General features: G+C 42.2%; 1 protein-coding gene across 1 annotated transcript in view; it reads left to right on the forward strand.

Annotated features, from left to right (window-relative positions):
• Window positions 1–4,665: 4,665 nt before the first annotated feature.
• Window positions 4,666–16,120, forward strand: part of CFAP97D2 (CFAP97 domain containing 2) — an 81,436-nt gene continuing 69,981 nt past the window's right edge. Inside the window, exon 1 of the mRNA XM_077296564.1 lies at window positions 4,666–4,855. Within this exon, the coding sequence (XP_077152679.1) occupies window positions 4,763–4,855 (93 nt within the window). The 5' untranslated portion in view covers window positions 4,666–4,762. The remainder of the gene's footprint in view (window positions 4,856–16,120) is intronic.

The raw sequence follows: 16,120 nt of genomic DNA on the forward strand, positions 1-16,120 counted from the left end.
TTTTTTTTTTCACACTATAACATTGCCCCAGGGGGGGGACATCATGTTATAGTGTAAGATCGCTGATCTGACACTTTGCTGTGCACTGTGTCAGATCGGCGATCTGACATGCACAGCTTCTGGCTTCCCGGCGCCTGCTCTGAGCAGGCGCTGTGAAGCCACCTCCCTGCAGGACCCGGATGCCGCGGCCATTTTTGATCCGGGCCTGCTGCAGCGAGGAGGAGGTAAGAGACCCTCGGAGCAACGCGATCACATCGCGTTGCTCTGGGGGTCTCAGGGAAGCCCGCAGGGAGCCCCCTCCCTGAGCGATGCTTCCCTATACCGCCGGAACACTGCGATCATGTTTGATTGCAGTGTGCCGGGGGTTAATGTGCCGGGGGCGGTCCGTGACTGCTCCTGGCACATAGTGCCGGATGTCAGCTGCGATAGTCAGCTGACACCCGGCCGCGATCGGCCGCGCTCCCCCCGTGAGTGCGGCTGATCGCATATGACGTACTATCCCGTCGGTGGTCATACGGGCCCACCCCACCTCGACGGGATAGTACGTCTAATGTCAGAAAGGGGTTAAATACTGTGTGCACCTTTGCAAACTATTTTTTACTTTAGTCCAAATACATCTAAGACTGTGTTCAGACGTGTGCTAGGAGATCCATTAGGTGTTCTATTATTTTTGCTTCCTATTACCATCATTTGGTAGAAGAGCTGGTCATACTGTAGATTAAGGCTACATACACTCTTGTGTTTGGACTATCTATTTGTCTGTTCAGTTTTGGGGTGTAGATAATGACATCACATTGGGTGACCAATAAATGAAATGCCAGGACAGTATTAGACCCTTCTTGTGGTGTACACACGTTGTCAAAATTGTTGGTACCCCTCATTTAATGACAGAAAAACCCACAATGGTCAGAGAAATAAATTGAATCTGACAAAAGTAATAATAAATAAAAAATCTATGAAAATGAACAAATGAAAGTCAGACATTGGTTTTCAACCATGCTTCCACAGAATTAAAAAAATTAAATAAAACTCATGAAATAGGCCAGGACAGAAATATTAATATTTTGTTGCAGAACCTTTTGAGGCAATCACTGCAAACAAACGATTCCTGTAACTATCAATGAGACTTCTGCACCTCTCGACGCATATTCTGACCCACTCCTCCAGAGCAAACGGCTCCAGTTGTCTCGTGTTTGAAGGTTGCCTTTTCCAGATGGCATGTTTCAGCTCTTTCCAAAGATGCTCAATAGGATTTAGGTCAGGGCTCATAGAAGGCCATTTCAGAATAGTCCAATGTTTTCCTCTTAGCCATTCTTGGGTGTTTTTAGCTGTGAGTTTTGGGTCATTATCCTGTTGCAAGACCCATGACCTGCGACTGAGACCAAGCTTTTTGATACTGGGCAGCACATTTCTCTCTAGAATCCCGTTATAGTCTTGAGATTTCATTGTACCCTGCACAGATTATAGACACCCTATGCCAGATGCAGCAAAGCAGCCCCAAAACATAACTGAGCCTCCTTCATGTTTCACAGTAGGGACAGTGTTCTTTTCTTGATATGCTTCATTGTGAACATAGAGCTGATGTGCCTTGCCAAAAAGCAAAATTTTTGTCTCATCTGTCTGTAGGACATTCCCCCAGAAGCTATGTGGCTTGTCAACATGTAGTTTGGCAAATTCCAGTCTGGCTTTTTTATGATTTTTTTTCAACAATGGTGTCCTCATTGGTAGTCTCCCATGAAGTCCACTTTGGCTCATACAACGATGGATGGTGCGATCTGACACTGATGTTCCTTGAGTTTGAAATTTACCTTTAATCTGTTTAGAAGTTTTTCTGGGCTCTTTTGTTACCATTCGTATTATCCGTCTCTTTGTCATCAATTTTCCTCCTGCAGCCACATCCAGGGAGGTTGGCTACAGTCCCATGGATCTTAAATTTCTGAATAATATGTGCAACTGTAGTCACAGGAACATCAAGCTGCTTGGAGATGGTTTTATAATGTTTTCCTTTAACATGTTTATCTATAATTTTCTTTCTAATCTCCTGACTGAGACAACTCTTTCCTTCGCTTCCTCTGGTCCATGCTGAGTGTGATACACACCATGTCACCAAACAGCACAGTGAGTATCTGTAGCCCTATATACAGGCCCACTCACTGATTCCAAGATTGTAGACATTGATATAGAAGGGTTAATGTTTTGCCTTTAATTTGTCTTTTGCCTTTAATTGCTAGAATGTGTTTAGAATGTCTTTAGTCATGATGCAGTAGTCTGGTAGTCTCCTCTTCAAGGAAACTATACTTTTTATCATATATGTTCTCAATAGTCAGCCACAACATGTTCTGGGTACGTGGGAAATAAATGTCAGCATGACCCGGGGTAACGGAGTGGGGGGGCTACATGAATTACATTGAGTTACATTTGTTGTAAAAGGTATAAAATACTGCCTCTTGCTCCGTTAGATCAGATTAACCGATTTTGCTCACAGCATGTGTGCAGTTTCCTTTTTCTCCAAGCGCACCTGTCAATTAAGGGCGCAATCGCCTGATTTGGCCTCACTGGTGATCTGGCATATCTGACATTGGGTCAGAACCCAAACAGCTATGACAACATCTGTGTTGCTAGCTAGTGGACACACCGTGATTTAACATGTCCCTTTTGTCACATTATTTTCAGGGGTACCATCATTTCTGTCCAGGCCTATTTCATGAGTTTTATTTTTTTAATAAATTCTGTGGAAGCATGGTTGAAAAGCAATGTCTGACTTTCATTTGTTCATTTTCATAGATCTTTTATTTATTATTACTTTTGTCAGATTCAAGCTATTTCTGTGACCATTGTGGGTTTTTCTGTCATTAAACGAGGGGTACCAACAATTTTGACCACGTGTATATCTTTTAGGCTCCATACATCAAGCCTATGAAGACATCACCATAGCAGGACTACCCCAAGTCCTGCTATGGTGATATCTCCACTGATGATGTCATTGGTCCTACAAAGCAAATACCAGCAAGGTACTAATTCTTAAGACATTAATACATGGATACCAGAAAAGAAGGAAAAACTGGCAACAATAAATGACAGATAAATAGCCTTTAATATAGTAAACACACAAAACAATTATACTTAAAATATTCATAATAAAAATATGAAAAAGACAAGCAGGGGGGCATGAAAGACGTGCATCAAAGTGGGTAAGGGTATGCAGTATATGTCTATGGTGATTTTAAATGCAAACAGGGAATACATTACCAAACATATCATGTAGATTATCATAAATGATTGCATTTGTATTAAAAAGGTTGATGCAAAAAGTTAATTAAACCCCATGAAAGAAATCACAGATACATTTATTGATAGTACTGCTCAGCTCGCTGCAGTGAATTAACGTAAACAGTGGTCCAAATCCCATTTTTAGCAATATTTTCAGCATAATTCTTTTGTATGTATAGTATAATAAAGGTTATTTATCAGTCATTTATGTTTGTTTAATCAAATGCATCTGGTGAAGGTGGAGTTAAATCCATGCTGCCAGTGGTGGAAGTGGCAGAGGTTGCAGTAAGAAAAAGTAGGAGGTTTAAATGCTTTCTCCTGTGGTTTATTCTGAGGAAGAAGCGAAACGCGTTAATATGACAAAACGCATTTAAACCTCCTACGTTTTTTTTACTGCAACCTCCACCACTGGCAGTGTGGATTTAACGCCACCTTCTCCAGATGCAGTTGATATCCTTTCTGTGGATTTGCAGCAGCCAATATCAGCTGATATAGGAGTTGTGACCTTCACTACCCTCCAAGGTGAGCGTATTCCTTGCTCTTATTTCTCATTTACCCAGGATTAGACCCTTATTGCACTCATATTCTTTCCAGTTTTCCTTCACTATTTATGCTTGTTTGGCATCTTTTTCCTTCTTTTTTTATTAATGATGTCATTGACTTAATGATGTCACTGGGTAATGATGTCACAACAAGCGATGTCAATGGCATTGCCTTTAAAGCCTTAGAACAGGTGGTGATGGTCACAGGTGACATCAGGACTGGTGCTATATGACTAGACAATAAATTGAGTGACAGAGAATCCCCAAGCATTCAGCGTGGTGCAGCCCATTCAGGGCTCCACGGCAAGTGATTTCTCAGATGTTTCATACAATTGAAGTTAACGTGACTTTTAAAGAATGTAATGTTGTTTGCTGTAATGCATGGATTTCTTACAGTACATCCTTGATGCGCCTATGAGCGCAATGATGGAGATGTGCAAAATCTTTGGCCATACAGAACATATTGAAAACAATATAGACATGAAGAATATGGCCGTGTGTACTGTGGGGAAAGCAGAACTAATATATATATATATATATATATATATACATATATATATATATATATATATATATATATATATATATATATCAAAATAAAAAAAAATCAGATGAATAAGCTCAGCTTTGTGCTGATTACATGTATTCTCCTTGTGCTTTTGTCCGGTTGCATTCTTCAGACTGACAGGATCCGTCACCTATGACAGGATATAATCAGGGCTTATGGTGCAGCATTGTGTTATGATATATTCAGGTTTTGTTTGCTGGAGTACGGCCACAATGTTTGGACGTCTACCACTAGCTATTCACTTTTCTCCTTAACATCAATGTCATGACAACCACCACATGACCTGCCTCAAACACACCGTAATCTCCTCAGTATTCCTCCGCAGCCTCAGATCCTTAGTCATTAGGTGGCTTGCCGCCCTGTGGGGTTAAACACGCTCAGGATGCACAGAGCTTACCAACCCATATTACCATGTGGTAATAAATACCTGCAACAGAAATGGGACAAAACCTACTACGATGAGCACAAAAGAAAGGTATGTATGAAAAACAGTTAGAAAAACACAGCCGGGTTTAGTAAAATAGGTGTGCTATTATCAGTCTTAGTATTTTTTATATAGGGTCCATATACTATTCGTGCAAGCTAGGCAGCCATACTAGGTAAGGTGGCCCCCATTTACCTCCGAAACATGTGGAATTGTTCATGATAATGAGCTTTTGGACTGCAAAGGGCCCATATACTTTTCTTGCACAGGGGCCCTTTTCTGTCTGTGTCTGCCAGACATACCGTATATGTCTATATGGTGTATGTGTGTGTATACATATATATAGAATCTGCAGCTGGTAATTTCCTTAAAATTTCATACGGACGTCTACATAGTTAAATCTGCCAACTCGCTATCCGTCATATTTTTTTTTTGTAGTATTAATAAATTAGGTTAATTTAATGTTAACTATTACTATTGTGCATAAGGATGCAACTAATACAGATGAGCACAATGTTATAGAATCTATTAAGTAAATCATCCAAAGTCTAAGATGCCTATATATGTATTACTCCAGGTCCAGTTTTGCTGAAGTACTTTGGGATGCAGATTATCCCAGTGGGAAGTGATAGGAGTGTACTGATCACCAGAAATGGCTTGCTCGTATGATCCAGTTGAGTCCCAATAAGACACTAGGATTTACAAGTTCTGATTGGGTTTATCAACATTTCTAAGCCAAGTGCCCACTACTCAAACAAACTACATAAAAGCACTCCAAGACTCAGACCCTATTCTGTGCAGCACACATGTATAGTGCGAGCGCCCCCAAGAGACATGGCATTTAACTGTGTACTTCAACGCAACCAGTTCTTCTAATTCTCTGTTCTAGACGTGATCAGGGATAGAAAATGAAAAAGAAATGAATGGAATTTGAAATCACGGTATTATGGGCTGTTAATAAGATATTAATTGGTTGAAGTCTAAAAGTGGAGACCAAGGGAATTAGATTAACAACTCTGGACGTCAGCTTTGCATCACTGGTATGAAAAATACTCTGTGGGGGGAAAGTCACCGAGTACAATCCTTAACTTAACCCCTTACTTCAGTACGGTGAATGGATGCACTCATCTCTGGTGCTTTCTTGTACAGAACATATTCTGTGCAAGTGCTCAAGTTCAAGTGTATTTCAGTGATTTGCTACTAAGTGTTTCATTGATATGTTGCCAGGTTTTACCAGTTACTGTAAAAGAGCAAACATGAATCAAATAACCAGCAACAGCTTGTTTGATCTTTCCCACATGCTAAAGCTCTTATTAAAAGAAACAAATGAAATAAAATGGGTCAATGGAAAATGTTCTACTATAATTACATCCAGTGAGAGGTCTGAACTTGAATAATTTGGCATCCAAGGAATAGGTCAGATGAGAAAGCCTAGCAACACTGGTGGCATCCAAGCCTTAAACGTCATTTAAGATAAATTTGTTTGTCGCTTCCTGACTCAAACCTAAACCAAGGGCCAGTTTTAGACAAAATGGGGCCCTGGGTAAAAGTTTAAAGTGGGGCCCCAAATGCTAACATATCGCACCATCATGCAGAAACATTTCTGTTGTATTTACAAGCGCTAAGTTCAGGCCGCTAAATGAACGCGATCGACAATATTGAAGTCGTTTGACACTTGTTTCCCTGCCTCTTTAGGGTAGATGCACACGTTCAGCAATTGGCAGCGCTTGGATGTAGCACATGTCCGCTGCGTCCAAAGCGCTGTCGGCTATTAAATGCAGTTGAATCTGCATGTGTTCATTGAACTGTGCGGATTCTCTGCATCCAATACATTGTACGGGTGAAATTTATCTTGCGGAGACAAATAAAGACAAATTGACATGCTGCGGTCTGGAAAGACGCGCCGCATGTACGTCTATGCGGGTAAGCTGCGGGCTTCTGTGCACGCATAGTGTTAATGGGATTTCTTTAAATCCCATCCACGATTATGTAACATCTGGTCACTGCACAAGTATGCAACGACCAACCCCGCATCGTTTACTGACCGTGTGCACATACTCTTACTCCGGCTGAGGTAGAAAGATTGATTGATATAGATAGTCCTCAATACAGTATAATGCAGATCCCATATAGTGCATATAGTAAAATGCACTCTACGTGGTCCTTAGTAGAATATAATGCAGCCTCCTCAGAGTACACTACAGCCCCTTCATAGAAAATACTGCAACCCCCTCAAAGAATATAATGCAGCCCCCTGAGTATAATGCAGCCCCCTCAGATTATAATGCAGCCCCCACACACAAAGTATAATGCAGCCCCACACACACACAGTATAGTGCACTCCCCCACACACAGTATAGTGCAGTACCCCCACACCCACTATTGTGCAGCAGACACACTAACACACACTATAATGCAGACAGACACACACACTATAATGCAGACAGACACACACTCTATAATGCAGACACACACACAATACTTACCTCTCCTCCTCATTCCCCAGCTGCTCTGACTTCTGCAGAGGGTCTCAGCGTCTCATCAGTTCCACTGCTGAAACACGCTGAGTCAGAGGCAGAGAGGGAGTGATGGGAGAGGGAGCGTCCCATGACACTCTCTCCTCCATAACTGCTTTCAACTTTATCGGCATCTATGATACCAATAAGTTGAATGCGTGATGTGGGGAGTGGGGCGGTGCTGGGCCCCTCTTACTCAGGGGCCCCATAGTGGTGACTGGCTGGGGGCCCTAGGCGGCTGCCTGGTCTGCCTTCCCCTAACGTCAGCCCTGCCTAAACCTGATATTTCCATTTTAGTGTGTGGTACTACCATAACTCCCAGGCAATACACTTTATTTTGGGGGTATATTCTTTAATATTTCTCTAATCCCTATATCCAATCACTCACTTGCTCTTGTCCCTTGCACTGCATCTCCAGAATCTGTCTTTCTGAAATCATTGAAACTGCAAATATATGATGACATATGATGACAAATCTTATTTCAATCAGAGACTGGAGTAAGATTTCTGGTGTAAGGCATGCAACAGCTCAGGTGAAACTGGGTTGAAAACGCCAAAAGTCCCAACATTTTGGTGACTTATCAAAGTGTTTTGCGTGAGATTTCTGGCAAAAAAAAAATCAGCCTTAATATCGCTCTTATTCATTCTTGTCTTTATTACTACAACTCTTAATTAATCACTCTTCCACTCACTAAACTCTCTTGTGCAATTTATCCTGAATACAGCAGTCAGCCGCTGCTCAGATAACCTCCACACAGTGCCAGTCATTGCACTGGTTGCCCTATAGAATACAACATAAACTTTTCACTGTCTCTCACAAAGCTCTTCACAGTTCTGCACTACCCTACACCTCCACCCTCATCTATGTCTACTACTTTACTCATGTTCTCTTTTCTGCAAATGATCCAAGACTAAGCTTTGACTCTAGACTCCAAGATTATTCCTGTGATGCACCAGCTCTCTGGAATATACTGACCTAGACAATGAGGGTAATTCCACAATTCTAAGTCTTCCCTTTTAAACCAGACCTATCACATGATTTCACTAATCTAACTTCTCAGTTTCCCTTCTTATAATTTTCCTCAGAACACGGTCCATTCTTTCATCTGTTTCCCCCACACGCCATGCACTCAGTAGCACTTAATATTGGCACATACAAGTTGATCTGTTCATGCAGCTTTACACATATAATATTATTTAGTATAAAAGATGTCTGGACCATGTAATACAAACACTTTTACATTTGTTGCCACATTTCTTTATAGATCGTAAGCTCTTGTGAGCAGAGTTCTCACTCCTGTTTATATTAGTTGATTCACCACTGTAAAGTGTAATTTTATTTGTGCATATACAGTACAGACCAAAAGTTTGGACACACCTTCTCATTTAAAGATTTTTCTGTATTTTCCTGACGATGAAAATTGTACATTCACGCTGAAGGCATCAAAACTTTGAATTAACACATGTGGAATTATATACTTAACAAAAAAGTGTGAAACAACTGAAATTAGGTCTTATATTCTAGGTTCTTCAAAGTAACCACCTTTTTGCTTTGATGACTGCTTTGCACACTCTTGGCATTCTCTTGATGAGCTTCAAGAGGTAGTCACCGGAAATGGTCTTCTGGCAATCTTGAAGGAGTTCCCAGAGATGCTTAGCACTTGTAGGCCCTTTTGCATTCACTCTGTGGTCCAGCTCACCCCAAACCATCTCGATTGGGTTCAGGTCTGGTGACTGTGGAGGCCAGGTCATATGGCGTAGCACCCCATCACTCTCCTTCTTGGTCAAATAGCCCTTACACAGCCTGGAGGTGTGTTTGGAGTCATTGTCCTGTTGAAAAATAAATGATGTTCCAACTAAACGCAAACCGGATGGAATAGCATGCCGCTGCAAGATGCTGTGATAGCCATGCTGGTTCAGTATGCCTTCAATCTAATATATAAAGCTGAATGTGTGTATGTATGTGTGTATGTGTGTATGTCCGGGATTGGCATCTGAACCGTCGCAGCTACAGCCACAAAATTTTGCACAGTCACACGTCTGGACCCCGAGAGCGTCAAAGCTATGTTGTGAGGTGAAATTTTAACCCCGCGCTTTCCAATTCACCAAACAATTTTGCCCCTATCTACATAATGGGGAAAAAGTGAAAGGAAAAGTGTTGGAGGCAAATTAACAGCTGCCAGATGTGAACAAGGGGGACTTAAAGAATGAGAGCGATGGCGCCAAAGAGTATATACTGTACAGTTGCTAAGGTGGGGCCCCGACATGGGATAATCACCACACCACCACGGGGATATGAACACACACACAAAATGCGGCACACACTACCACGTGCTCGAACACATATACCACCCTCAGCGCACATTTCACCACACATACACCAACCTCGCCACATAAAAGTCGAAACACAAAAGTCGCCGCTCAAAACTCGCCATGCGCAAAACTCTCCACTTGCAAAACTCGCCACATGTGCAAAACTCAACTCATGGAAAACTCGCCACACGCAAAACTTGCACACGCGGAAAAATTGCCACATGCACAAAAGTTGCAACACATGCAAAAGTTGCCTCACACAAAACTTGCACATACTCAAAAGGCACCACACATAAAACTCGCCACGCGCAAAACTCGCCATGCGCAAAACTTGCTGCACACAACTTGCTACACTAACCTGTCACATGCAACTCGACACACAAAAAGTTGCTACACGCATGTCGCCACATAAAACTCATCTCACAAAAGTCGCTACATGCATGTCGCCACATGCAACTCAACACACACAACTTGACACACGAAACTCGCCCTAAAACACACACAAGTCTGGTATTATCCTTAAAAAAGCAAAATCTGATTAATAAGCAGACAAACTACAAGAGCAACAAATGTACCATATAGGAATCCGGCAGCTGTCAGTCACATGACCAGTCTATTATGTGTATGTGTGAGCTAATATATACTGCCAAGGGGTGGGCTTACTGTTGGCTGGGGATTTATCAGGCTGCCAATTTAGCTTACAAATACTGAGGTAAAAATACTGACCAAATAACATGTGAACGAGGTCTAATACAGGAGGAGATGACATACAGATATATACTATATACAGGAGGAGATGACACACAGGTATATACTATTTACAGGGGAGATGACACACAGGTATATACTATATACAGGAGGAGATGACACACAGATATATACTATATACAGGAGAGATGACACACAGGTATATACTGTATAGAGGATGAGATGACATACAGGTACATACTACATACAGGAGGAGATGACATACAGGTATATACTATATACAGGAGGAGATGACGCACAGGTATATACTATATACAGGAGCAGATTACCTACAGGTATATAGTATATACAGGAGGAGATGACATACAGGTATATGCTATGTATAGGAGGAGATGACATACAGGTATATACTATATACAGGAGGAGATGACACACAGATATATACTATATATAGGTGAGATGACACACAGGTATATACTATATACAGGAGGAGATTACATACAGGTATATACTATATATAGGAGGAGATGACATACAGGTATATACTATATACAGGGGAGATGACACACAGCAGGTATATACTATATACAGGGGAGATGACATACAGGTATATACTATATACAGGAGATGACATACAGGTGTATACTATATATAAGGGAGATGACAAACATGTATATACTGAAGTGAAAATGAGAGGTGTGAGGTGAAAATGAAAAGGTGTGAGTGCAAAATGAGAGGAGTGAGGGAAAATAGTGGAGTGATCAGAAAATGACAGATGTTAGGTCGAAATGACAAGTGTTAGGGGGGAATGAGAGGAGTGAGGGGGAAAATAAGAGGAGTGAGGGGGAAAATGAGAGGTGTGAGGGAGAAAATGAGAGATGTGAGGGGGAAAATTAAAGATGTGATGGGGAAAATGAGAGGCGTGATGGGAAAATAAGAGAAGTGAGGTGCTATAACTAACCACAGATATTTACTATGCCTAGGCAACGCCGGGCTCTTCAGCTAGTTTTGAATAAATCCCCAACAGTGTCACCAGCAAAGCACCCCCACACCATCACACCTCCTCCTCCATGCTTCACTGTCATGTCGGACGCTGTTCATACTAGGGCGTTCGACAGACAGCGGTAATTCCGCTTTTGTCCACTATGCGCTCAGAGGCGTCGGCTAGTTTTTATCTAGCTGGTCCGGGGTTAATTTAGCTGGTGCTCGGATTGGAAGCTGGGTCACGCCCACTGCCTTCAAATAGTTCTTCTGAACATTGGGCGTCGCCGATTATAGCTTCTGTCTTGTGCTTGGTTATCTCGGTCTGGAGTGGTGGTCTAGGAGAAGGAGTATCGTATCTGGTGGTGTATTTTCCCTTTGTCGTATTTTCTCCTTCCTTTATTTGTATTTGTTTTGCCCTGTGCACTTATAGTGTATTCCTGTGTGACTGCGGCGTGGTGCATATTTTCTGTTATCCTTGTCTGTGCTAACTGTGGGTATTGGTGTGTGGTCTCGTCACTGGGTGGTGGGTGGAGGTTTCAGCCTAGGGTTGAAGCAGGAGACAGGGTGAGGGTGGAGGCCCAGACATGCACACCATCAGTGTAAACTCTGGGAGAGGGTCAGTCAGGGTTTCCCAGAGTTGAGGGAGATCGCAGGGGCCTGGGTTATTAGCTCTTGCCTACCTAGGCTTCCCGTGACATTCACGGTGGGAACCAGGCATGTAGAACCCATCCGTTCACCTTTTCTGCGTCGCACAAAGACACGGTGGTTGGAACCAAAGATCTCAAATTTTGACTCACCAGACCAAAGCACAGGTTTCCACTGGTCTAATGTCCATTCCTTGTGTTCTTTAGCCCAAACAAGTCTCTTCTGCTTGTTGCCTGTCCAAAGCAGTGGTTTCCTAGAAGCTATTTTACCATGAAGGCCTGCTGCACAAAGTCTCCTCTTAACAGTTGTTGTAGAGATGTGTTTGCTGCTAGAATTCTGTGTGGCATTGACCTGGTCTCTAATCTGAGCTGCTGTTAACCTGCAATTTTTGAGGCTGGTGACTCGGATAAACTTATCCTCAGAAGCAGAGGTGACTCTTGGTCTTCCTTTCCTGGGGCGGTCCTCATGTGAGCCAGTTTCTTTGTAGCGCTTGATAGTTTTTGCAACTGCACTTGGGGACACTTTCAAAGTTTTCCCAATGTTCCGGACTGACTGACCTTCATTTCTTAAAGGGAACCTGTCACCCCGTTTTTTCAAGATGAGATAAAAATAGCGTTAAATAGGGGCAGAGCTGTGCTTTACATTAGTGTATTTTTTGTGACTTTATTCCCCACCTATGCTGCTGAAATACCTTTGTAAAGTCGCCGTTGCGAACTCGGCTTCAGGAAAATGGCCGCCGCGATCTCCATCTGCGCACGCACGGCATCCCGCGGCCATTTTCCTGAAGCCCTGGGAAGCCGAGCACTACCATCTGTGCACGCGCGGCCTCAGGAAGATGGCCGCGCCCACCGATAAACCGCTGAATAGCGCAGATCGCGCTCTTTTCCTTCAGCTGCGCAGTGGATTCACCTGTTGGGCATGCGCACACCACTACGCCACCAACGGAAAGATGAGCAGGATCTGGGGAGAAACAGCGATGTCACCACGCCCATATGACCAGACCAGCGTGAGTGACAGCCCAAAACGGCGACTTTACAAAGGTATTTCGGCAGCATAGGTGGGGAATAAAGGCACAAAAAATACACTAATGTAAAGCACAGCTCTGCCCCTATTTAACGCTATTTTTATCTCATCTTGAAAAAACGGGGTGACAGGTTCCCTTTAAAGTAATGATGGCCACTCATTTTTCTTTACTTAGCTGCTTTTTTCTTGCCATAATACAAATTCTAACAGTCTATTCAGTAGGACTATCAGCTGTGTATCCACCAGACTTCTGCACAACACAACTGATGGTCCCAACCCCATTTATAAGGCAAGAAATCCCACTTATTAAACCTGACAGGGCACACCTGTGAAGTGAAAACCATTCCCGGTGACTGCCTCTTGAAGCTCATCAAGAGGATGCCAAGAGTGTGCAAAGCAGTCATCAAAGCAAAAGGTGGCTACTTTGAAGAACCTAGAATATAAGACATAATTTCAGTTGTTTCACACTTTTTTGTTAAGTATATAATTCCACAAGTGTTAATTCATAGTTTTGATGCCTTCAGTGTGAATGTACAATTTTCATAGTCATGAAAATACAGAAAAATCTTTAAATGAGAAGGCGTGTCCAAACTTTTGGTCTGTACTGTACTCTCTGAATAGAGAAATGCTGCATAATATGCTGGCGCAATATTAATAAAAAAATATGATAAATGTTAAAAATCTTGCAAATATTGTAGAGATGGCTGATAGGGCACTGATATTTGATCACTGGTCTGTCTCAGGTAGAAATGTTGCTGCCTATATACTATCCTATTGTTCAGGAAGGTATAGACGACTGACCGCAAGCATTAAACTCTGATTTCCAGAAGGTCAGTGACCTTTATACCCAGGATATGTCACACAAAGGCCTCTTTCACACTTCCGTCTTTCAGCTCCCGTCACAATCTGTCGTTTTTTGAGAATGCAGGATCCTGCAAAAACATTTGCAGGATCCTGCATTTTCCCATAGACTTGTATTAATGACGGATTGTGACGGATGGCCATCCGTTTCATCCGTCTTTCACTGGATCCTGCATAAAAAAACGGTCCGTAGGGCAGAGAAAACGTTCAGAGGAACGGTTTTTCTGCACGTCGGAAAATCGGTCAGCGACGCATCGTGTGAAAAGCAGGAATCCAGCAACGGGTCCCGCCTTTTCAAAGAGAGCATGTGTGGAAGAATTTCCCGTCAGGGAAATTCTCTCTCGCTCACTCTCTTTCTCTTTTTACTATTGATGCTGCCTATGCAGCATCAATAGTAACAAGATAGAATGTTAAAAATAATAATAATAAAAAAAAATCGCAATATTCTCACCTACCGGCGTTCCCGCGCAGCATCACCGATGTTCCCGGCAGCTAGCGTTACTTCCTAGTAATACATTGCGAAATTTCGCGAGAAGTCGAGGTCTCGCAAGACCGTGACTTCTCGCGAGATTTCGCAATGTATTACTAGGAACGCTAGCTGCCGGGAGCATCGCTGCGCGGGACGCCGGTAGGTGAGAATACTGCGGTTTTTTATTTTTTTAACCTGGTTTGTGTTGTGTATGTGTTTTCGCATTGGAAAACCGCTGCGAAGACGCATACACAACAGGTGCACATAGGCTCGACGGATCCGTCAGAAAGACGGGCACAGTGCACCCGTTTTCCACAATCTGCACAGGATCCGTCATTTCAACGTCTTGACGGATCCTGTGCAGATTTGGAAGACGGAAGTGTGAAAGAAGCCTAAGCACTGTATACTGCAGGCTGTTGTCTGTCATGATGGCTCACTAACACCCATCTACTATGAATATACTAAGAGAACCAAATACCGTAAATGCAGTACACCCCTACTGTCATCAGTCACAACTGCAGAATCAGCCTTGTCCTGTGCAATAATTATACCTTTGTCCTAAAAATAGAATTTTTTAATTTTCTAGAAATATCTCATTAGCATATTCGTCAAACTATGGAATATATGTACTATTGTTAATTTGGGGCACTGCAACTTGTCAGGAATTGTAGCATTGCTGCTTGCAAAAAGAAGATTATGGTTATTTCTTGTATAGAAAAAGTTACAAAGTGTTCTATTATCCAGCACGCAAAGGAATTTTCCAGGACTGTAACATTGATGGTCTTTTTTTATGAAAGGTCATCAATGTCTAATCACTGAGAGTGCAGCACACGGCATCCCTGCCGATTAGCTGTTTGCTGACATCGGGAACAGCTGATCAGCGTTGGTGTCGGGTGTCGCATTCCCATCGATCAGACGTTGATGACTTATTCTAAGGATAGACCATCAATGTTAAAGTCACTGACAACCAACTTTAATGTAACAATTTCTTCTTTTTCTCAAGTTCTCTACTTGTAATCATGATTTTTTTCATTTACTTCAAGGGAATTAAAATCTGTCCTGGTCATGGGACGGACTGATTACAGGTACAGTGCATTTATCAGAGGGCTGCTTTACAATGAGATAAGCACCCGGCCTAAGCAGGCCTCATGCCTTACTGCAAGCAGAAATCCTAAAAGCTGTAATAATCAAATTGCCTCTTCTGAGAAAAAGAGGACTCAAACTCTATAGCGCCACCTGTTGGAAGTAGCGATCCTACAAGTCACAATCAACCCTTTAACGAGTTTTACAATATGACTTAGGATAAAAGCCAAATCAGTATCTCAATTCGCAGACACGGTGTTTCGGGCTGTTGGCCCTCGTCAGTGCGAAGCATGAGAACTGATTTGGCTAGGTGAGAGGCTCTGGACTGGGGTCTAAGGGGTAACGTTTCTCCTTATGGAGAGTGACATACCAGCTGTAATGCATTTATAGAGAAAGTATATGAGAAAATGATACAGCTTAGATTTATTCAGTTATTGATTATTTTCAGAAATTAGAAATTAATGGGAAAGGCTATTGAGTTGGGCTGCTATTTACCTTTGTCTAAGATTATTGTAGGTTGGTACAATTTAAAATCAAGGCTCAAGTTATAAATTTTGTAATATGGTGCCACATTGCCCAGTTATAATTTCTCTTCTAAAGAGTTATTCTCATCATGGTAAATGGCTAAAATTGCAAAGTGATTTTAAAAACATGGAACTTTGCAATTTTTGTTATTAAAAATCTTCTCTCTTCTCGGACAAATTTTTAACATTA

The sequence above is a fragment of the Ranitomeya variabilis genome, chromosome 3 (genome assembly GCF_051348905.1).
Source record: "Ranitomeya variabilis isolate aRanVar5 chromosome 3, aRanVar5.hap1, whole genome shotgun sequence".
Classification (NCBI taxonomy): Eukaryota; Metazoa; Chordata; class Amphibia; order Anura; family Dendrobatidae; genus Ranitomeya; species Ranitomeya variabilis.